Genomic DNA, 23692 nt, shown 5'->3' on the forward strand with positions numbered 1-23692 from the left:
CGCCGCAATTTTCCCCTCATCAACTTGTGAGACTTCATTAACTTCCATGGGGTAATTTCTTCTTTCAGTGCGTTTCTGAGAGGGGGGGGGTGGGTGGGTGTTATGACGTTTTCAGCCCACCCCATCCATTCCCAGCTATTCTCTTTTCTTGCCTTTATCTCTCATCCATAACTGAAAAGACTCGTTCTCTCTTCGCTTGGAAATAAAGCTTTGTTCTCAGTCTCTCGAGGGTCATCGGGTATTCCAGAAACATTACAAGACAAGGCAGGGTTGGATCTTAGGAAAGCAATGTCACTATTCACCTGAACATTTTGAAAATGAAGATGTGATTTCCTGGCACGCAAACAAACATTCATCATTCCCGATCCCAAAGCAGTGCAAACACGCACAGAAATAGCTTCTGAAGGTAGCGTTTCACAGCCGTCATGTCTCAGGAGCCCAGAATAAAATATCCAGTGCTGAACCTGATCGCCGTCGGCTTGATGCCCAGCTGAGGCCTCAGTGAGACGTCGCATGGCGGGAACTGTGAGTCAATGCTGCCCTCTTCAGGAATATTAGTGTCTCTGTACGGATGAAATGCCACCCAGATATTTGTATTTGCCTCATGGATGTCCTGAGGCTCAGTGTCAGGTGTCAGCCGTATACAACCTACCAAACTGTGTTTATTGACTTGATTAAATCACTGTACAGTTGCTTTGGTATGCTGGTACTTTGCTAAGTTGTGTGGGTATTTTATTGTAAACAATTTCTATTCCTGCAATGTGGGTTCACAGTCATTTTGAACCCCTCGTCAGTGAGCCAACACTCACTCTGATCCAAATGCATTACATGCATTATATGACGTAATGTAATCCAGTAAATCCAGTGTGCAAACCACAGTGGACAATGCTTTTTTTCTTGGTTGCTCAAACGTCTTCAATGGATCCCAGAGACAAATCTCCTGCCGCAAATCTTACAAATCACATGCTATTCCAACTACACAGTACGTGGACTTGAGCTTACTGGACATTACTCGACTGCCCCCAAAACGCATTGCGTCTCTTCAGACTGTGCAACGGCGGTAAAATAATTCTGAATGATGGAGAGTGAAGGGGAAACAGAAGCTACACAGGACCCCGGGCATTAAGGTACAGTTAAGAGGATCAATGCCGGAGCTCACATATATAATGTACTCTGCAAGTATTTAACACAATATCATCTAATATTTTCATTTGCTTGAGTATACTTCAGTGTGAACACTCTGCTGGTAATGGCATACTTAATAGTTGATTTAGTAGGCAGTATGTTAGTATGCGATTTCAAACACAGCATACAGCGCTATGTTCACAACTTGTTCCCGTGGCCCCCAAGTGGCAAAAGAAAAAAATCCGTTACCGCGCGTTGAACGATAGCTACATTCCATTCAGGTGTGCCCGTTACATCGTTAGTTGTGCTTTTCCTACGATAACAAATCAAAATGTCTGCCATTCGAACGTTCTTTGGGCATGCCGAGACAATGCAGTAACCTCCAGTTGAAAGGGGTGAAAAGTTTGTACATGTACTCAAATACTTGAGTACTTGGACACAGTGTACAGTTTTGAGGGACTTACACATTTCCATTTAAAGCTGCTTGATACTTAACTCCACTACATTACAGAGGGAAACATTGTACTGTTCGCTCCACTACATGTATTTAACTGATACAACTTATACTAACTATACGTTGCAGATTCTGACTGTGTGTATGAAACATATGATCAGCTTGTAATAATTTGTTTTTCTTCATATACTATGTAGTACAGTGATGTAGTCGTATCGTGTAGTTTAATGTATTTTGTGCTGTCTAAAATGTGCAGTAATGTGCAAACCATTTCTTGTCTTTTTTCTTACACTCTGATGTATTATAACTACGTTGTAAAACTTGTACAACAATGCTTGGCAATACTTAGTTGTGGCAATATGCCAATAAAGGAAATTTGAATTTGAAAATGAGCTCCACTTTGGCCAACTATTACATTAAAATGCAGTTTACATAATAATTGAATGATATAATACGTATAATATATACATAATAAAGGGACCACTTTGAATAATAAGTACTTTACCGCTTTTTTTACACTTTCAGTAAGCTTACTTGTAATGGATTATTTTGACATTGTAGTATTTCGCTTTACTTTTCCTCCAGTAAAGGATCTGAATACTTGTTTGCGTACTGTCTAAATGGGATTCTTTTTTTCTCAATAACAAAAACAGGACATTTCCAATCTTGCTGATGTTTGCTGAGGTCATAGTAATGCAGTCTGTGACACGTCTTTCCGTAATGTAAATCAATAAAGATCAAAGATAAATCAACGATAACGGCATTTGTGTAGCACTTTGATTCAGAGTAACCGTGGCGACCATTGATGACTTCCTACGTCATTGAAACAATGCAGGAGACCACCAGCAGGATCGGAACAGCCCGTCTCACATGCACTTCAGTAAGCGATGTTCATCTGTCTGTGCCGATATGTAAACTTTCCTCTTTCTCCCTTTCCTCCAAGCAGCTCTACATGATACATGAAGTGCCAGGGCCAGGCCTGGCGCAGAGACAAATGCCAACCACTCGCTCTTCCAAATGTCAAATCTGACATGTCGTAGACATTCAATAACCATCCCTGCTGGACCAATTCAGAGCCACGCTCTTCAAACAGTCCCTGATGTCTCGTGACGGGAGTGGAGGGGAAATGGCTGGATTTGCTATCTGCCTCTGGGTATGAGTTCACATAGACACCTTGTCTTGATATCTGCCCTTCAGTGAGCCCTCTAGAGCTGAAGTTTAATGCGAACACAAAGCGAGTCCTTCTGGTCATCAGCAAAGGAGCGCGGTCGAGGGATCAACTTCAGTTCAAATAAAACAGCTTTCATAACCGATAAAAGAAAGAGTTGCCATAAACGTTCCCGAATCAAAATGGTAGAAGTGCCGTGTTTTGACTACACCCTGTCCACAGCTCAGCATTGTAGATGAACAATAAAGGACGACCTACCTACTACTAATGTCAACTTACAGTACATTTGTAGCCTGGCGTTATTAACAGGCGCAGACCAAAATGCCTCTGGACGCTACAACCAATCAGAGCAACGAAACAAACATATGAAGTAGCAGTAGGCTGCTAGGCTAGGTCGCTAGTTCCAACATCCAATTCATATGGCTTCAACATAATACACAGACTTTTGGCATGACATGATTTAGAAGCCAACACTTATCATTTGTACATAATGTGAACTACCATGACGTTCGTTTAATACTGACGCGATAGATTATAGAGATTATAGATTATAGATTATTTTGTTATCGCAAACTGGATTTATGAAAGGATTTTACTAAAACAAACTCTAATCACAAATGATTCACAAAGACCAGTGGAAATATTGTCTTTGAGCATTAAGAATTTTAAATATGTATTTAAAGAAAGTGAAAATAAAAAAATATTTTATAAAATTCAACACTTTTATAAATGTAAAAACTACTTTATTGCATCGTTTTTGTTATGTCTGAGTGAGAACATTACTGCAATTTGAACTCAATTGTTGATCAGCGGCTGAGATCAAACACACTCCTATCAGCAATGTTTTTGTTGACTCTGACTGACCAGACAATGTTAGTTCAGTGGTTTATGATACACCACACATAATAACATACCAGTGTTTTTGATAAGAGAAGGTAGCCCGACATTTTTCTATGAGCATTCTGATTTATTGAAGGCACATCAGTTAGAAAGAACACATTAGTTGTGCTGGACATTTACATTCATTGTCAATTACCTTTTTCCTTGAACTATATCATGTGTTTCACACATTAGGGCTGTGTATTTTACAATTTCTGGACCCAAAACATTTCAAAAAGGCGTTTACTGTTTAAGGCAACAATTTGAGACCTTTTTATTTAAAAAAAAGAAAATTATGTGATTGATCTTTACTAATTTTTGACAGTTGCCTTCTTTGCAAGCACCCTTAGGATCTCATTTGGACAAATTGTGAGATTAAAACCATAAATACATTGTAAATGGTATAAATAGAAGATACAGATTATTATTTTCCAACACCCAGCTTCCATTTTAGAATCACTACTACTAATCTACAATGCATCACATTTCACAGCAACATTAAATACCATTTAAATTATCCTAAAGGATTTATCTTCCAGTGTAAAGCAGTAGTTTGTATTGTTATTTTTACATATGGTATATGACTGTTGCAAAAACATTTGAGTAGGCAGGGTTAGGCCTTTGTGCCACACACTTCAGGGTTATGTGAAATAGTGTTTCACATGGCTGGTTTTCCAGACATGGATTAAGTGCAGTACACTTAGACCGCATCTGTGGAACCTTCCCATTATGGTGCACTGGGACGGAAAAACATTGCCAAGATCTTGTACTAGTTCAGCTCAAATACCAGCTGTCTTGCAAAAATCTTCAGCCTCATTTTGTGATCGACTCCAGACCACTGAGAAAAACCAAGTTGACTGATTCCCTTCACATCTCTTCAAAGAAATGTGGAGTGTTGGCAACAACTTGTAGGCTTCTCTCCAGGTTTCACTGATTCGGAACCCTCTGTCTCTTCTTTATCTCACTCCCTTCCAAGTCCTTCATGCAAGCAACCAGGAAATTGCGGCACTTGAGAGCATACTGCTCGGGAAAATCCCGGAAATGACCAACGTGGGGGCTGGAAACAAAATCAAAACTGTCCACTGGGACGCCTTTCCGCTTCAGGGTTTCCACAAAGAACTTGATGTCCCCGTGCCTGATCACCTGGTCAGCTTCGGAGTAAAGGTAGAAATGAGGCCAGGCCGGCGGCCTCTCCTGCACTGCGTCATAGTGGTTCTTGTGGATGTACTTGGTCACAGGGTACAGCACGACTCGCAGCAAGAAAACTGTCACCGCAAACAGGGCTAAGAGGACGTACCTTAAGACGGGACTTATTTTGGGCCCCAGGGTGGCCGTCAGTGCGCGCAGGGCCCCGCGAACATTCCCACTACCTGGGGCACTGTCCACCACGGCCCCAATCACACACAGGGAGCTGAACTGTTTGTCATTGTGCAACAACTCTATTATGTATCGGTACAGCATGAAGCCACCATTACTGAATGTGTGAAAGATAATAGGACTGTTCTCCACCTCATAGTCATAGAGGATCTCCAGCAACTTAAGGGCCGTGCTGCTCAGCTCCTTGTAGCCAAAGGACTCGGAGATGAAGACCGTCTTCAAGGGGGCTGTGTAGCGGATGGTGACACATCCCTAAAGGTGACGAAAACAAAGCAAGAAAGAATGAAAGAAGAAGATATGTTAATTGTTGACAGGTTTGCACTGCTTCTATGACGCCAAATGCACAAAACGGTAAGCAGAATGCCTTGTGAGGTGGTCTTATTTATCAGTTTGAACCTGTTCGTTGTAGATGGAGCTGTACTTGGAGAGGTGTTTGTCTTTGCAGCCAGCCCAGCCCAGCAGAATCACAACCGGCTCCTTTGTACCCTGCCAGTGTCTCTCTGAAAACAAGGCAGACGGGGGGGGGGGGGGGACACAGCGTGTTATCAAAGGCTTGCCACAGCAGGCGAGGCTAAACTGAGCTAGCAAGCTAAGCTAGCAGTCAGCAGAGTAGCGCGCCCCCCCACCCCGCGGCTTCTTTTGTAAGACAGCGTTAGCATGTACGCTAAGCTAACTGAGGCATGAACATACAGTACAATGAAATGATGCTCACCCGACGTCCCTGCATCTGGGAACACGATATTGTAGTCTATTTCATCGTCTGCCATGTCTGCGCAAGAGAGTATCAGCCGTTGTTCTCTAACGTTGGCGCTTGGTTCATCTGGCTGTTGGAAAACAGGACGACAGCCAAGCTGCGGAGCGCTGGATTTAATTTAACAAAAGCCACCTTGGAAGAAACTGCACAGACAGACAGGTCGGGGTGGACTGTCACTACAGCCTGCCTTCCCTACCGGAGCATTTCTTCTTCTGTGTGTGGTTGAACGGCTGACAGCATCCAGCTAATGGTACAATACCGCCCCCCTCTGTACGATACTATTATGCCGCTCAAATCACTCAAATTCTGTAGTTCGGTCATTAAAATTTCCGCTGTTGGCTTGTTAACCCATTCATCTAAATTACAGTATGTTATTTAGGCTGTGTTTGTAAATTGCATCCCAATATGTATTAACAACATGTACATTCCATAGTCTTGTGTATGCTGTACTGTTGCATGTTTAGTGAATATAAATGATTAAAATGTAGACTTGGCTTGACCTATGATGCTGTAAGGCCTATAGGCCTAGATCCAGTTTTACTTTTGGTTCTGTTTCTCCAGTCTGCATTAAGCTGGTGGTATTTAATGTATCTCCAAACCAGAATAACTTAAAAGAATCCCTTTCAAAAGACAAATATAAGGATAAAAGGGGAAAAAGGCAACAGAATCATACCTCTGATGATATTAGAAGTTAAATTCAGCTTTACAAGTATCCAGAGCAGAGAATGGCTTTTTTTTTCTTCTCCAGATACGTATCAATTGATCATTAGTGATGTGTGAAGTTTGAAAAAAGAGAAACTTTACACATCAGACACCAAATCAGACACAATTCTATATTCCATATTGTACATCCTGAAATGCCCCTTTAATCGCTTTTGTTTTGGTAGAACTGCAGGTATAGTTTATGTAAGTGCAGCCATTTGCCATTTACTAAAAACTGCTTACATGTTAATGTATCAGTGGTAATAATCCAATAATATAATATGTGATAACATATCACTCACAGGGGCCATCCTGCTGCATTGTATGTGTTTACTTTGTACTACCTTAATTACTTCATTCATTTAACACTTCTGTTCCTTTACTTGCGGAAGAAATTTGAATGCAAGACTTTTACTTGTAATGGAGTATTTTTAACCAGAGGCTGACAAGGTGCATTCGGTGCGTGTCCCTATTTGTACACAGGGATGGTGCGACGCTCTGTTTGACTGACTCGCTGTTTACACATCATTATTTTTTGCAATAAACGTAATGTTAGACATGAGAAAAACAAATCATTTAGTAGTCTTGGTTTTGGAACCTGGGGGAGACATATCATCAAATAAGAAATAAAGTTTTACATTTTGTATTAATTGCTTTTATAAAAAGGGTTTATGTCAGATTCCTCATTTACAAGATGGGTTGACACAATGTTTAATGTTTAATAAGAAATCAATCAAGGGTTACAGGAATTGTTTAGATACATGTTTTATAATACTTTTATATATAAGGCTTAGACTGCTATGTTTGATGTGTCAGAGTTTTCATACACAGGACCCTTACTCACGCCGCAATATTGTGCTCGCACCCTTTCAAGTAATTAAGCGTCACACACACATACACAAGAAGAAATGTTGGATGGATTTTCATGAAATCTGGTTCACATGTCCACGTCCCTGCCAGGTTGAATTGCAATCACATTGGTGATCCCGTAACTTTTGGTCTAACGGCATTTTTCAGGTCAAACCTTCGGCTTGTGCAGTACTTTAGTTTCGTTTTTAGCAATTCTACAGCATTATTTGCAATTAGTACTGTACCTTGGGCTGTCATTCACACTGTGTGAGCTGTGTTATTTGTTTATTGTACTGGTTATATGAAGTGCTTCTGTTTCAGGTCAGTGTGATCTATATCACTCTTCCAGATAAACCCAGAGGATGAAATAAAGACAAGAATCACTGTAAAGGAGCATTCGTTTATTTTCCACAGGTAACTTCAGAAACAGGAAATGATAGAAAGTCTGACGTGAGATACATGCATCAGTCACGATCTCACTTAGAAAAACCTTAGAAATACTCTAATTGAACTAATTGAAAACAGGCGCCTCTATGTCGCAATTTATTGCTGGTTTTACAATTGCAAGTCACTAATGCTGATTTTTGATTGCTGAGTCAAAAATCCACAGAAGATGGCCAAATAAATAAAACCAATATGGGGGCATAAGAAACTGACCACAACGGATGAAAACAAACGTGACATCTCATCTCCCTAGATTGTCTGCACTGTCTTACTGAACGTTTTTTTTGACATTTTTACATCCTTTTCTTAAAAAGTCAACAGAAATCACCAAAAAAGCCGTGCTGGTAGATACGCGAGAGGCTACAGCAATGCTCGTGGCTCTGTGAGACTGTACTAATGCATGGCGGTGCTTTGAGCTAACTGCTAGTGTCTGCATGCTAACATGCTAATTTTTACTAATTAGCACTAAAAGTAGAACTGAGGCTAATGGCAACGTCACATGTTCTGCAGTCATGAACCATGGTGTTGGACAAATAAAACATTTGACCATCCAATAGTAGTCAAGATATTTCAATAAAAACAAAAACTTCATGTCTCATGGAAAATTCAGGGGATCACTGAAGTCAGCAGGATTCATCCTCTGGGTGCCACCCATTACCCAGTTGGACTGTTACTGCTATCCATAGAGTCACACTGCTAGCATGGCTAAAAATAATGAGTTGTAAACCTGCACATGTATACACTGCACACTACATTCTCCCTTCCCACACCATCTCCATCTTCTGCACGTGGGCCTTGGATGATTTGGAGAAGGTGCTTTTAACCACGTTGAGAGGAGCTGCCTTACCGCTGAGGTAGACCTTATTGAGACACGTAGGAAGGCGCGACTGCTGCTGCTCCTCCTCCTTCTGGTGCTCCTTCTCCTCTGCAGCTCCCACTCCGTCCTTCTTAATGAGGGTACATGAGTAGGCAAAGATGTATCCCGTCATGAAGGCATCAAACCCCGCCCGGTGCGTTCCAGCGTCAGCCTTCTTCTTCTCGGCGGTCTTGGGTGGGTGGTCACTAAACTCTTCTCTCCCTCCGTCTTCTGTTCTGTTTTTCACGCCATCGTCTGTGTTGGTTTTTGTGTTTGTGTCGTCATCAGTTGTGGCAGTTGTTGCAGAGTTTCTGAAGTCTTTATTGTCTTCACAATCTCCGTCCCCCTCTGTGTCCATGTTGTCTCCTTCATTCCGTGGGGTGTTTCCGGCTCTGTCCGTTAGAGGCCCACTCTCTGGGCATGGCTCAGCCCCTCGCTGGTCATCTGGTGCTTCTTCGGGATCCTCCTCCATGTGGGGTATTTTGTTCTCGGGGGCACCGTCAAAGACGGAAGAGCCTTCTGCTTCCTCGCCTCCACCTCTCTTCTTGTTTCTCTGTCTCTTCCTCTTTTTTCTCTTGTCCCCCATGCCCTTCTCGTCCTGGAGGATTATCAGGTCAGTGTCATGGGATAATGGACACTGGGTGCCATTTGGACACCAGCCAAATGCCTGTCAGATAAACACATACAAACAGAAAGACAGGGTGGTTAATAACAATATTTACACACAAATATATACCGTCTATTGGGCTTGTCTGTTCTAATAGATACAGGACAACACAGGAAGGAAACAGGGACAGTATCTTTTGTTTTGGCACTGAAAGTTTGATTTCACTTGAGAGTTTTAGTAAAAACTGGGGAATTCCTCTAGGTAAAAAAGTAAAAATAAAAAGGAAAGAAAAACTCACAGAGAAGCGCTGGCAGATGTCAGTCTGTCCCTCAGGAGACGCCACAACTGGACAAACTCTGAAATCCACGTAGCTGGACATGTGACCGGCATAGTGACAGAACTCTATATGAACATGAAGTCCAGTCCCTCCAGAGATCACACTGCGACTGTTATCCAGCATACTGGGAGGAGGAGGGAATGGAGAAGCACAATAACGAACTCTGAGGTGTCCTGATATTCACTTCGTGTTTGTCTCTCAAGGAGAAATCTGACACACATACACACAAACAATTCAGTCACATACAGAAAAACTATTAAAATGTGCAAAGTAACTTCCTTCTATTTGTTTTACATACAGGCGATCTAAAACACACTCCTGACTGCACTGGATTGAAGTCGTCATAGGGGACAATATAATGAATCACTTTAGAGATGAGGATAACCACACTTTCCAATCAGTCCTTTTAACAGCAAATAAATGAAAAAGTTGACCAATACTCACCATTTCTTATAGGCATACTCCAGATAGGAGGCAGTGAACCGGAGCTCAAATTCAGTGACATATTTGGTGTCATAGATGCCGGCAGGAAACATCTCGGACAGGTCGGCTGTGAAGGTGGCCAAGCGCTCGGGCAGATGAGCGTAAAAACTCTGGTAAAAAAAACACGAAATCAATGTTTGTTTTGTCCGACCAACAGATATTCAGCTTACAATCATATAAAAACAAGGTTAAGCAGCAAATCCTCAAATTGGAGAAGCTGGGACCGGAAAACATTTGGCATTTTGCTTACAAAAACAGTTGAACAATACATTGATTATCTAAATCTTTGCTGATTCATTTTCTGGCGATCAACTAAGAGTGATCGACTAACCGTTGCAGCTCTAATAGCAACGACGACTCGGTAAGACGATGTAACAAATGCAAAAGGTTTTGCTGCAGCTGGGGAGCAACAAAAGGTACCGATTTTAACTATTTAGTCAGTATGTGTTATCTACTGTACCACCATACCGCCTTGACAATCAACATCAAAGAATGAAACTAAACAGCAAACATAACAACTTGGTGGTACCTGGTAAAGGAAGGCCATGTCGATGAGGCCATTATGGAGCACCAGGGGTTTCCTGGCACGCAGCAGTTCAGTGAATAAGGCTCGGATGTGGACGCCCCGGTTATCTGATCCTGCCTGGCAAAGAAGGGAGAGAAATCAATTGCGTTCCTATGGCGTTCAGTTCTGTCTACTTGTGTCTTACAGTCCTGTCATTGTGTGTCCATCTTGGGATGCATGAAGCACAGCTGATTAATCTGCTACAAAGTTGTATTAAAAGGACAGAGCATCACAGAGGAGGTACAGCCGGGTACAACAGAGAACACAGCGGGTTCAGGACAAGGCTCAGAAGACACACCACAGAACAGCATGTAAGTATCATTACCTTATTATTGCCCTTGCAGTAAGGGATCCCATGGGCGTACTGCTTGTTAAAGTCAAATCCATGCTGTACCAGGAACTGGACTGACTGGGGCTCTATGATGTACTCCTCTGAACACAGCAGGGTGAGGTTATACACCTGGACCAGGTATGTGTCTGCAGCCTGGGGAAGGGGGGGGGGGGGGGGGGAGATAAAAGAAGGAGGAAGCAGAGGACATGACACACATTCTATTAAAGAAGTCTGCAGTGGCCAATTCTCTCATCTGACATGCACAAGATACATTCAATGTGATGACGCCGTGGGAGACCGATCATAGGTGCTCGCAAATCATTGAAGTGTGTGTAAGAACCATCTAATAGTCTTTCTCCTACCAGCGTATGTCATGCTCATATAAAGATCTTTCACGGAAGGCATCATCATGTTGTACCTTGTTGTCCAGTTTCTTGTAACAGGCGAAACCCAGGGAGATGATGGAGCGAGAGCGAGCTGCATGGCATATGGCTTTATATCGGTCCTCTATAGATCTGACACATGACAGCGAGGGTCAGGGCGAACTTACACAAACGCAAACACCAATAAGCAGTGAGAGATGACATGGCACCACATATTCTGCATGCGCTGATAGTGTTTCAGGTGAGCGTGTGTTAGGAAAGAAGTGCAGAGAGGACCACTAATGCTTTTACTCACTCGGCCAGCAAGGACTTCCTGTTTCCAAGCCCACTCAGCTCCTAAAAACCAACAACACAACTTACTACTAATAATATAGTTATTACCGCCATCATCAGTGAACAACGAGGAGTGTAGCAAGGCAGGAGCCCCACTGTTGACAGATTGAGTAAGAGGGAGAAACTACGGCTAATTCCACGTACTTTTGAGTCCAGTTACTCTGGTGCACGCTAGTCGGACAGACACACACACACACACCTGCACTTACCGTGTCCAGTGCAACGAAGGAAGACGATTTAATGGCCACTACCATAGCAGGCCATAACTCTTTGAAATTATCGTTGTGGACATCAATTACTGGCACTACCAGTGAAGATGCCATGTTTGTCTCAACTTAAATGTGTAGAAAGTGAACAACTCTTGTTCGCGCCTGAAGCGTGTGCTGCACAGTTACCAACGGCTACCTGGAATATTAGCTAACTTAGCTAACTACCTTGCAAAGGTTTTCACTGTCAACTGCCATACTCGGGCGCCCTCGCTTGTTTCTTAGTTCTTATATTATCTTCATTCATTCATACGGTACTTATTTTTACAGATGAGAAGTTGGTAGACCTCCACCGTAAACATTTCAACGTGCGTCTCGGGGTCCTGTGACAAACACCCTTAGGACTTGGACTATTACCTGAACGCAAATAAAAAGTGTTTTCCGCCAAATGTATGCGCACAACATTCACAATTTAAAAAACGAATTTCTGTTATGGGAAATATTGTACTTTATCTTTCAATTTACCTTATTTGTTTGACTTTTTGCTTTTCAATGAAAATTCCAGGCAGGCCTTTACGACAGACACATATAAACAATACGTCACTATGCTTAACTATCGAGGTGAAGTGCGCCATTTTGGCTCAAACAAAGTCAGAAACATTTTATCTCTGATAAAATATTTAAATTGTATCCATACAACACGATGTAAAAGTCTGCACGACAGCACTCTGGTTTCCACGAGTTAATATTTAATGCAAATGTTACTTTATCTTGTTTTTACACCGCGTAAGTAGTAGTGAGCTAAAAGTAATGACTCAAATCCCAAGCTGAGCCTCCTCGCCAGCCAAGCTATCTTGACGATTGCTAAATTTAGCTTCGCTGTGTTGTTTGAACTGCTGCAATGGGTGGCTGCTCCGCTCCGAACTGCTCCAATTCAACCAGCATAGGGAAACAGCTGTTCAGGTTCCCCAAAGACCCTGTCCGCAAGAAGAAGTGGGTGGTGAACTGTCGACGCGACTTCGAACCAACTGCTCACTCCAGACTCTGTCAGGTGAGCTTACACAGAGACTGACGTGCCGTTTTGTGACCTGACACTAGTTTGCTAAAGCACTCGTAAAGAGACGATGCATCGGTCCAAAAGAAGAAAACGCAAAAATTGAATTGGATAGGACAAGGCATAAAACATTTTCATGCAGTATGTATACTCTTGTTTCTTGTGTCTGGGTGTATCATTAGCTGGATGCAAATGTATGTATATTCCTGTCTTATTTCCCGAAGGACCATTTCGAGCAGAGTCAGTTTGAGGAGATAGCGAGGTCTCCAGCCGGGGGAAAGAAGCTGAAGCCCAACGCCATCCCCACACTGTTCAGTATTGGAGACCCTCCTTACCCTGCAGTCACTACTCCATACATCTTGCTCCCCATGAAACCTGAACCAGGTGTGCAACAACGATTAACTCATTATGGTCTTACAGTCATCACATTTTCTGTAGGGTGCTTATGTTGTTCCATGCCAAGCTGCTGGGTGTGTAAGAAGGCAGCTGTTCTCTTAATATGTGAGCAATGACTTAATAAGATGACTATAAGACTATAGGCAGGCAAGACATATTTGTGCAAATGATACCTAATTTACGATATTTACAATATTAAAGCATGTAATGCCTGTAAGCTCAGGTGCGTGTAAAATGCACCAGATTCCAGCCAGGAAATACGATACTAATCGGACATCGCTTTGTGTCTGTAGTGGAAAAGGAGCTGAATTTCGGGGACCATGGCTATGCCAGACGCACCCCTCTGGCCGGCCTGGAGGAGGAGGACGCAGACAGGACTGCCGAGGACCAGCAGCCCTGCACACAGTGTCAACTCCTCAAGAAACAGCTGGAGCAGGAGATGCAGCACACTGCAAGGCTACAGAAGGAGGTAGGAAGGCTGCTGGTGTCTGTTTCAACAAATTGCTCTCTGCTTTCTTGATTTCTTTTTCTTTGTATGTGCCTTATTTTAACACCAATAAATCCTTACCGTTTAAAAAATAAATAAATAAATCACAGATTTTGTGAGAATAGTAAGACACAATTATTACACTAGTTCTACTGTTCTAAATTCACTTCACACTAACCGTCTTCTTCTGTCTCCGTCAGGCAGAGGAGATGAAGAAGCGCCTGTATCGGCTTGACCGTATCGAGAAGGGTCTCCAGAACTTTCTGTATGAGGACCAGATTCGCGCCCTGTCCCTCACCAAACGTTCCCGACGTGCTGTCTGGTCTCCGGAGACCATCTTGAAGGCCCGAAAGATTCGCTGCGCAGTCGGCACAAAAGGCTACGAGTACTTGAGAGAGCTGGGATACCCTTTGCCCTCTTACAGGACTTTATGTAACCGTCTGGAGACTAAGATCATGGTGACGACTGACATGAGCTGCGAGGAGCTGGCCGAGCTGGGCCTGGGGCTCATGGCCACCTGTGACAGTCCCACAGGAGGCACTGGGGACAATGATGAGGAGGAACTGATTGGTGTTTTGTCCTGATCCTGGCAGTTTGCGTGACTTACTGCCTCCAACCAAGGGAGGAATGTGCAGAACTTGCTGTGTTGAACGTCTATAGATGTTGACTTGTCGTAACAGAAGATGGGCACATTATGCTTCGTATCTCATCTATGAAAGACTTCAAAGCATCAATGTAAACGTATGCTTTGCTTGACACAGATTGTGAGTTGACTCATTTGAATTGTCACCTGGTTGTGCTTGTGATCTGCACTAAGACACGGCTTTGCTCAACTGCTGGGAGATGCTGGGGCTTGCAGTTAGTCTAGGTTTATGCTGACGACGCTTCTCACCATGAAGGTGCCGAGCTACGGCATGTGCTGCAACATGTGAGGAGATGTATGATGCAGTCTGTGACAAAGAGTGCGGCATTGTGTGGAAATGTAGACATAATTAGCGCAAAGCCAGTTGAATTTGCTGCTTGTGTTTACAGCTGATTTAACGAGTGTTTGCATGCACAATAAAACCCTGGTAGTATTCAGGATACTCGCATGTACTGACGGCAGTTTGGCTCATATCCTGGTTCAGGTTCTGGGGTATTCTGATATGGCTATTATTTATCGTTTGATGTGTGTGTGTGTGTGTGTGTGTAAAGCAGTAGCACACACCTGGGATAAAAGTGAGCGTCTAGGAAGAGGTTCGCATTTGAAACATAACCAGTGGGGTCTCAACCATGCTGTTTTGAATGAACCTCCTCTATTACAAATCATTCAAATGCTGTCATCAAAACGAGGGTCGATCTCCTTAATAATTTGCAAAACTGAAACATGTTTTTTTGCCAGAAGGTTCCAAAATCATCCGTCGGTAACAAGCAATAGAATCTATCAGGGAGCATACCTCTAGAGAATAGAAGTAAACCCTCCATTGGTAAATAACTACAACCGTAAATTCTACACTAGAGAGACTGTACATTTCATTTTTGTTGGATATTTGACTTTTGGCTTGAAGTGTTCACATTTGCAGTGCAGTTGTAGTAGTTACCACGAAAGGGTATCAAAAGAATAAAGCTCAGGCCAGTCGCAGTAAGTCACGTGACATTCAATATCCAAAACACTGGCACTGTGAGAAAATAAAGTGGTCGTAAAGAAAGAGCTGTATTTTTCATTGTGTGAGAATGTGTGAGAGAGAGAAAGGCATGATGCATGTAGGTCTGCACTGCATATCCAGCAACAACAAAAAAAAACAAAACCTAACCACAAGTCTCCTTAAATACCACTGGAGTTACTAAACACACACACTGGCCTATCAGGTGATGTGTGGAGCTTCTGTCCAAGTTATCTTTACCCTGCATTAAAACAAAGAATAATATTTTACTTTGGCCCAGGTTGGACTTTGAGCGAATCACTCACATGAGAGATTAGATATTTGTTTTGCAGTTGCTGTGTTACCTGAGCTGAACTGCAGCACGAAGACAGCATTTAGCCGGAGAGAAGACCGGAGACCAATGCATTTAAGTACTGCAGCTTCGCAGTACATGTATACAGTACAGTTTACATACTGTTTCCATGACCGACAGTACAACTCTTGCTGGCTGTCACTTTAACCTTCTCATGCTGATTGTCTGTGATCCTGGCCTTTCACCTCTTACAAAAGTGGAACCGCGGATGTGTTTGTCATAGGGTGGCATTCACCTCTACGCAGTCAAAAGCTTGAGTCGCACATAGTAAACTAAATATTGCTCAGTAATTAGATCAACATTGCGTACAAGAAGCTATTTTGATGGTAAACAAAACCAATTGTCTACAGTCGCCCTGGCAGCTCTGTAGGGATGGCAGCGCTTTGAGCCAAATGCTAATGTCAGCATGCTCACACGCTCAAAATGCGCAATGTTAACATTATCATGTTTGACAGTTGTTGTGATATTTATATCAGTTTGGACTAACCAACTCTAGGGCCCGGCTGCTAGCATGGCTAAAAGCATGAAAAGCCACATGTGCACCCTGATGGAAACACCGCAGCTCTACAACAGCCTGTTTAAGAAGTGGTCCATCAGAGAGAAGAGAGATTCCTTCATTATAGTTGATATTACAAATGCGTGATATCTGAGTTTAAACACTCAAATAACGAGGGTTTTACTACCAACCAACATGTGATATGAGATGATGTACAGGAGAGGAAAGACGACCAAGGGGCTTTTTTTTTTTTTACTGCAGACATTTTAGGTGTGTCTTTTCCATACACACGGTTTCCAAGCAGGACTTATAGGAGTATATAGAGATGTATAGTAATGTGTTCACATTGGAAAAGTGTTGCATCTAGTCGTATACCAACTTCAGAAAAGGCGTGACACCAAGAATATACTGTTTACAGTGAGCACGTGGCATGGAATTGGGACGCAGCAATTACCACCAACACACAACAATGGCTCTGTTACATTTCAGTGCCCCAGTGAGCCGTGACAGACAGTGAGTCAGCATGCACAATACCTTGGGCATTGGTAAACGTAAATGGAATGCAGCCGTCATTAATGTCATTACTTTCACTTGTGCTTATCCTGCTTGTGTGTCAAAATTCATGCCGTGAAAAAAGGCCCATTGGTCACCTTTGTAGCTCTGCTGCGCTGGTGATTTCGATACTTTCAAATTAAAGTCCTGTGACGCCAAGAGTTTCACCATATTGTGTCTGCAGCGTGCACGTATTTACAGTGGCTTGCAAAAGTATTCAGCCCCCTTGAACTTTTCCACATTTTGTCACGTTGCGACCACAAATCTAAATATATTTTATTGGAATTTTATGTGAAAGACCAACACAAAGTGGCACACAATTGTGAAGTAGAAAGAAAATTATATATGATTTAAAAAAAAATTTACAAATAAAAAACTGAAAAGTACGGTGTGCAAAAGTATTCAGCCCCCTTTTCTCTGAGTGTAACCAATTGCCGTCAGAAGTTGCCTGATGATTGCTGAATTATCGAATGTTGACCTTATGACTAAAAAGAGTCCACCTGTGTGTAATCTAATCTGAGTACAAATACAGCTGTTCTGTGACGGCCTCAGAGGTTTGTTAAGAGAATATTGGGGAGCAAACAGCATCATGATGTCCAAGGAACACACCAGACAGGTCAGGGATAAAGTTGTGGAGAAGTTTAAAGCAGGGTTAGGCTATAAAAAGATTTCCCAAGCTTTGAACATCTCACGGAGCGCTGTTCAATCCATCATCCGGAAATGGAAATTGTATGGCACAACTGCAAACCTACCAAGACACGGCCGTCCACCTAAACTTACAGGCCGAACAAGGAGAGCTCTGATCAGAGATGCAGCCAAGAGGCCCATGGTGACTCTCGACGAACTGCAGAGATCCACAGCTCAGGTGGGGGAATCTGTCCACAGGACAACTATTAGTCGTGCGCTGCGCAAATCTGGCCTTTATGGAAGAGTGGCAAGAAGAAAGCCATTGTTAAAAGAAAACCGTGAGAAGTCCCGTTTGCAGTTTGCCAGAAGCCATATGGGAGACACAGCAAACATGTGGAAGAAGGTGCTCTGGTCAGATGAGACCAAAATTGAACTTTTTGGCCTAAATGCAAAACGCTATGTGTGGCGGAAAACTAACACTGCACATCACTCTAAACACACCATCCCCACTGTCAAACATGGTGGTGGCAGCATCATGCTCTGGGGGTGCTTCTCTTCAGCAGGGACAGGGAAGATGGTCAGAGTTGATGGGAAGATGGATGGAGCCAAATACAGGGCAATCTTGGAAGAAAACCTGTTGGAGTCTGCAAAAGACTTGAGACTGGGGCGGAGGTTCACCTTCCAGCAGGACAACGACCCTAAACATAAAGCCAGGGCTACAATGGAATGGTTTAAAACAAAACATATTCATGTGTTAGAATGGCCCAGTCAAAGTCCAGACCTAAATCCAATCGAGAATCTGTGGCAAGATCTGAAAACTGCCGTTCACAAACGCTCTCCATCTAATCTGACTGAGCTTGAGCTGTTTTGCAAGGAAGAATGGGCAAAAATTTCAGTCTCTCGATGTGCAAAGCTGGTAGAGACATACCCCAAAAGACTTGCAGCTGTAACTGCAGCAAAAGGCGGTTCCACAAAGTATTGACTCAGGGGGGCTGAATACTTTTGCACACCGTACTTTTCAGTTTTTTATTTGTAAATTTTTTTTTTTTAATCATGTATAATTTTCTTTCTACTTCACAATTGTGTGCCACCTTGTGTTGGTCTTTCAAATAAAATTCCAATAAAATATATTTCTGTTTGTGGTCGTAACGTGACAAAATGTGGAAAAGTTCAAGGGGGCTGAATACTTTTGCAAGCCACTGTGTATCACTACTCCTGTATTTGAATTTGATGTGTTTGAGATTACACACTACATGCTGGTGTACAGATACTGGTTCTCTCTCTCTCTCTCTCTCTCTCTCTCTCTCTCTCTTTCTTTTTCTGTGTGTGTGTGTGTGTGTGTGTGTGTCTTTCTGTTTGATGTGGGGGAAGTGCTTAGTCAACCCCACAGGCTTTAAAAACAACAGGGGTTTACAGGGGTCTGTTTATGTGGGACGCAGCACTGAGAGGGGACAGAGGTAAGAGTTTGTTTTTGGGCTTAATTAAAAAAGAAATGTTTGTATCTTAATAGCTGTCACTCTTATTTTGAAAAGTAAATTATGAAACACTGAAACATTGTACCAATTGTATTAGATTTTTTTTTTTTTTGTCATTTTAAAATAATGTCTTTTTGCATCAGAAGGGTAGTTTTCCTTTCTAAAACTACTCGTAGTTTAACAGTCATTCATTTTCAGGTTTCTTAATGCATTTTTAGACACTTAATATGAACTGAATGCAGTCGGTAGCCACTGCTTGTGCCTTTCCTTCATGTTGGTGAAACTGGAGCTGTGAGGTTTTATAACTAAAAACTACTACTTTAAGTGAAACTAAACTTTAAGTCATTTTAAATCACCTATACCAAAAAAAGAAAAGACTCATGTATCTGTTTGTTCAGACAGTGCAGCTTTTGGACGTCACTGAGGCTGTAAATATCTCTGTCCCAGCCTCTCTTTGTCTCTCGGCCTGCCAGCCTGTCTGTCCATTTGCCCCCGACATTCTTCTCTCTGCTGGCTGTTTACCCCATAATAAACTCTTTTTGCAGATTATCTCCACATGTGATGAGAGAGACAATGAGGGTTTACTCTTTTAATTATTTGGGGATCAGACTGACTGGCTATTTGGTTCAGGGCAGGGGAAACCTGCCAAAGACTGAATCTGCTTTTACCCCTCGACTGCCTGCACACGCTGGCCTGCACTGTGGTCTACAGACTGCATTCATGCCATGTCATCATGAGTGCAGGCATATACAGTGTAGAGGCTACGGCACAAGATCTAAGGGTGATGGTGATTCAGCTTCACTGACTTCATGACTTTTCTTCCTTTAATCCCTGTTTCAGAGTCCTGTTTAATCACATGCATGTCTCAAAATGTGGCTGCTGTTCATTGATGTTAAAAAGGACACATATAGCACCTGTGCGACAATGTAAACATGGATTATTGCACGTCTTTTCTCCTCTAGTAGATTCAGTCCAGCCAGCCAGGGAGGGACAATGCGATCTCTCTCGTCGCTGTGGCTGTACGCGGCCCTGCCAGGTCTGCTGTGGGCCTCGCATGTCAGTGTGATAGTGGAGGGGGACAATGACGCCTCCAGGATCTGCAAACCCGCCCCCCACTGGGACATAAAAGGACGTGCGCCCATGCAAGAGTTGCTGGGAAATGTGGTCGTGGTGGCGCTGCTGAAGGCCAGCTGACAGTTCTGTCTCATTCAGGCCTCCAAGTAAGAAAACAATGTGGTCGTCTGATAGACATATAAGGCACATCAGTGACATATACACAGTGTGATGATTTAAAACATCTAACATGAGGTCAAGAAATCTTCAAACATGTTGGGACACTGCAAAGATTTGGCCAGAGTTAACACGAGTAGTCCTTTTCCACAGCAGACACATCGACACGTCGCAGTAGGAAGAATGAGTGATGGCTGAATTCCATTTAGCTGTTTCAGCTTCAGGGTTCCTGGTATTGTGCGTGCTGGCTGACCGTCACACTGTAATGTGTCTGATCTGAGTTTATGATTTAAGGGTTAGGGTTAGCGGGTGAAATCTTAAAAAAAAAAAGTTTTTGCCAGATGAATCTTTCTAAATTCCTTTAAAAAATGTTTTCATCTGTGAAACAGTTTGGGGGAAAAACAGTTCTAGCAGGACAATTTTTCTGCACCACTACCACTTTTTTTTTAATAGATGCTGCTTTTCCATTATCTTTCTTGAGCTAGACTGTTGCAATTGAATGTACAACACATTCAGTCACTTCATCAGACTTTTTGTTACTTACACACTTTTATTTCGGTGCCTGTAGAGGGTATAGCTATAAAGAATCGTATCACATCACAGCATGACAGCTTGTAGGAATGCTAATTGCCAATGCCAATTGCTAGTTGGTGTCTGGATTAGCAGTAAAGTGAGACTATTCCCAGCTTTCTCTCTTTCTCGGTCTGTCCCTCTGTAGAATTGGGGGCCTGCGTGACAGGCTGAACCGCAGCAACCTGACAGAGGTGTCTTTTATGATAGTAAATGAGCGCGAGGCTCGGTCCAGAGCCATGTACTGGGAGCTGAAGAGAAAAGCGCCCCCTGGTGTCCCCGTGTACCAGCAGGCTCCCTTTCAAAAAGACGTTTGGGAGGCTCTGGATGGCGACAAAGATGACTTCCTGGTCTATGACAGGTACGGCAAGCGACCTCTTCGAGACATGTAGATAAAATTTGGATCGTTTCTTTGTGTCGAAAACCCCAGTAGGTTTCAGCTCTTTGATGAGGCGATAGTGCAAAACGCACAAATGTCATGATTTTGACTTTGCGTCGCGTTAATAATAACATATTACCAATCACTTTCCTGTCCATTTTCTGGATTATAAAATAGATTGTAAAAGCACAGCTATGATGTATCTCACTATGTGAACACATTCATTCTCAGTCACACACAGAAGGAGGCACTAAAAAAAGAACGTGCTTTGAAAATGAATGGTATTTCAGATGAATCTTAAGAGCTAAAAAACTACAACTATACCATTTGATTATGCATCATATTGTGGAAACAAGGAAGGAACCAACACAGTTTCAGTGATTCCCCATCTGCATGAAGATTCTCTCTCTCTCTCTCTCTCTCTCTCTCTGCCTCCCTTTTCTCCAGGTGTGGTCTGCTCACCTTCCACATAGTGCTGCCTTACAGTTCCCTGCATTACCTCTACGTAGAGGCTGCAGTCAGGGCCACTTATTATAAAAACATCTGCAACTGCTCTGTGAGTAATCACAACACACACACACACACACACACACATGCAAATGCTTGCACACGCACAAGTGCTTGTGAATAGTCACACACATTCATTCACAAGTGCTTTGCCGTAATGCCATAACCTCTTTGACTTAAAGCTGCACCAGCCAGTGTTTTCACATTAATGATGGACCAAACGACCATGTGAGAATCATCACTCGACTCGGCACTTCACTGCATCTCTACAGAGTTTTTTAACCTCTTTCAGCTCATCGACATTGTTTCCAGCAGCAGCTCACTTCAATGAAAAAAAATAAAAAGAATAAATTATAAACCCCCTGTACCTGCCCAGCACCAAACACCAGCCAAAGTTTGTAAAGTGTGTAAATAGACAGTTGCAATAGCAATATAATATGTCGACGTGTTTAGTTTGTTCTGCTGCCCCCAAGTGATCAAAAGCATGCAAGTCATGCAGCTTTAAACAACAAAAGCGCAATGTTGGTATTTTATCTTTCCCAGGCTAATTTGACTTCATCAAGCGGCAGGGACAGCGCTACGAAGAACGAGACAGCGCCATTTAACACGACTACAATACCCACAATTCAACTGGACGCCGATGATCCAGAGGAGGGAGACACAGCTCCTGGGGCGACTCATCGCCACAGCCATCATCATCATCCTCATCACTCTCATCATCACCACCATCACACCAGTCCCCAGAATCAGCCCCAGCATCAGCACGACGCAAGTCAGAATGAAACTCATCCTCTCAGTCATCACCACCCCCACCATCCTCAGCATCATCACCCCCATCATCATCATCAGCAGCAGCAGCAGCAGCAGCCTGGCAACCACAGTCACCATGTGGAGAATTAAGGTGCCAGTTGAATTACTAGTGTTTTTACTTGCTTCTAACGTCTTGCTTCTTCAGTTAGTTTGATTGGGTTTATTTAGTATTTTACGTTTTGGTGACATGTTTTTTCTTTGGTTGCAGAATATACATGTAAACAGTGGTTCATGGAGCAGTTCAATCTGTTTAAGCAGTAATCAGATGGTGGTTTCTCAGCTAGCGCCTCCACACCTCACTCCCCTGAGTGGATGAAGCCGTCAGTCCTACTCCGTCCTCTCCCGTTGATGAAGTCTATGGTGTAAAACCTGCCCGCAGGGGGCTGTAGATGGATGTGTGTGGGGAGATTGGGCGGACTGACGGTTATTGCCACCCAGACAGAGTCAGAGGATGTTGCACGCCGCCGCTAAGCAGACCTCCGTCAGTTTACTGTCCAAACGTTTTCCCCTGCTTCTGTCAGTGCCGTCTCGTGCAGGATCTGGAAGTGATATGCTGTGCTGCTACATTACTATGTACATACAACAAGTGCTGTCCTTTATTCATTTGAATGTGACGCATTTTGGGAAGTGGTATAATAATTTAGATTAGTATACTAATCCACTTAAATCATTAGATATTATAAATCACACCAGCACTCATACATTTTCTCCATTTAACCAATTTTGCATATTTGCTGTAGATATAAAACTTTGTGACTTCACTTCTGATTAATCACCTCCATTGCCTTGCCTACCTTTAGGTTGTTGTTCTCCATTAAAAAGAAAATACATTTTCAAAGTGTTTGTTTCCAGGTGTCTCTACAATGTAACTGGAGATGGGATTATTATTATTTTGTCCTTTTTCACATGAGAGAGAGTAATCGCTTTTCACAATAGAGAGACATTGAAGTAGAGAAGTCTGCCCACCAGCACCCCGGCTTACTTTGTCCAAAAACCTGGTCCCTGGGTGAAAGATTAGATCCACTGTTTAGCCAAGAAGTTCACAGAACCCCAAATTGAACTAAACATTATAATTAAGTATCTTGTTACTATACGAACCATTCGTTTTATAGTTACAATCATCAGGAGTATTCTGAAAAACACTGGAACTCTGTTAGATGGGATTTAGCTGGCAGGTACTCGACTTGCTACGCTAGACAAAAGGAGCACACTGCCATATGTCACGCTGGACACACACACACACACACACACACACACACAC

At 42.8% G+C, this 23692-nt stretch overlaps 4 protein-coding genes across 4 annotated transcripts; 2 read left to right on the forward strand and 2 right to left on the reverse strand.

Moving 5' to 3' along the window:
- Positions 1 to 3715: 3715 nt before the first annotated feature.
- On the reverse strand, positions 3716 to 5895 carry tmem53 (transmembrane protein 53). The gene is made up of 3 exons (XM_070919378.1): positions 5716 to 5895; positions 5400 to 5503; positions 3716 to 5255 (listed from the first exon to the last, which is right to left on the reverse strand). The coding sequence occupies exons 1-3, from the start codon at positions 5768 to 5770 to the stop codon at positions 4554 to 4556; spliced, it is 861 nt and encodes a 286-aa protein (XP_070775479.1). The 5' UTR covers positions 5771 to 5895; the 3' UTR covers positions 3716 to 4553.
- Positions 5896 to 7694: 1799 nt separating this feature from the next.
- On the reverse strand, positions 7695 to 12001 carry toe1 (target of EGR1, exonuclease). Its single transcript, XM_070919242.1, has 8 exons — positions 11857 to 12001; positions 11610 to 11650; positions 11350 to 11446; positions 10926 to 11084; positions 10565 to 10678; positions 9997 to 10145; positions 9514 to 9676; positions 7695 to 9275 (listed from the first exon to the last, which is right to left on the reverse strand). Exons 1-8 carry the CDS (start codon positions 11968 to 11970, stop codon positions 8502 to 8504), a joined length of 1611 nt encoding a protein of 536 aa, XP_070775343.1. The 5' UTR covers positions 11971 to 12001; the 3' UTR covers positions 7695 to 8501.
- A 753-nt stretch (positions 12002 to 12754) lies between these two features.
- Positions 12755 to 15472, forward strand: LOC139297019 (THAP domain-containing protein 1). Its single transcript, XM_070919600.1, has 4 exons — positions 12755 to 12904; positions 13132 to 13291; positions 13597 to 13772; positions 13991 to 15472. The coding sequence occupies exons 1-4, from the start codon at positions 12755 to 12757 to the stop codon at positions 14372 to 14374; spliced, it is 870 nt and encodes a 289-aa protein (XP_070775701.1). The 3' UTR covers positions 14375 to 15472.
- A 4456-nt stretch (positions 15473 to 19928) lies between these two features.
- Positions 19929 to 22652, forward strand: selenop2 (selenoprotein P2). The gene is made up of 6 exons (XM_070918861.1): positions 19929 to 20155; positions 20884 to 21096; positions 21562 to 21670; positions 22165 to 22215; positions 22271 to 22509; positions 22640 to 22652. Exons 1-6 carry the CDS (start codon positions 19929 to 19931, stop codon positions 22650 to 22652), a joined length of 852 nt encoding a protein of 283 aa, XP_070774962.1.
- Positions 22653 to 23692: the final 1040 nt, after the last annotated feature.

This window comes from Enoplosus armatus, chromosome 14, assembly GCF_043641665.1.
Source record: "Enoplosus armatus isolate fEnoArm2 chromosome 14, fEnoArm2.hap1, whole genome shotgun sequence".
Lineage (NCBI taxonomy): Eukaryota > Metazoa > Chordata > Actinopteri > Centrarchiformes > Enoplosidae > Enoplosus > Enoplosus armatus.

Bases quoted from the DNA above. Each gene is read 5' to 3' on its own strand.
- tmem53 (XM_070919378.1), bottom strand. From the start codon at position 5,770: ATGGCAGACGATGAAATAGACTACAATATCGTGTTCCCAGATGCAGGG. The intron at 5,504-5,715 runs GTGAGCATCATT...CCTTGTTTTCAG, and splicing joins CCCAGATGCAGGGACGTCGG to AGAGACACTGGCAGGGTACA. The intron at 5,256-5,399 runs GTTCAAACTGAT...CGTCACCTTTAG, and splicing joins GCTCCATCTACAACGAACAG to GGATGTGTCACCATCCGCTA.
- toe1 (XM_070919242.1), bottom strand. From the start codon at position 11,970: ATGGCATCTTCACTGGTAGTGCCAGTAATTGATGTCCACAACGATAAT. The intron at 11,651-11,856 runs GTAAGTGCAGGT...GTTGGTTTTTAG, and splicing joins CCTTCGTTGCACTGGACACG to GAGCTGAGTGGGCTTGGAAA. The intron at 9,276-9,513 runs GTGAGTTTTTCT...TTTATCTGACAG, and splicing joins ACATCTGCCAGCGCTTCTCT to GCATTTGGCTGGTGTCCAAA.
- LOC139297019 (XM_070919600.1), top strand. From the start codon at position 12,755: ATGGGTGGCTGCTCCGCTCCGAACTGCTCCAATTCAACCAGCATAGGG. The intron at 12,905-13,131 runs GTGAGCTTACAC...TATTTCCCGAAG, and splicing joins CTCACTCCAGACTCTGTCAG to GACCATTTCGAGCAGAGTCA. The intron at 13,773-13,990 runs GTAGGAAGGCTG...TGTCTCCGTCAG, and splicing joins CTGCAAGGCTACAGAAGGAG to GCAGAGGAGATGAAGAAGCG.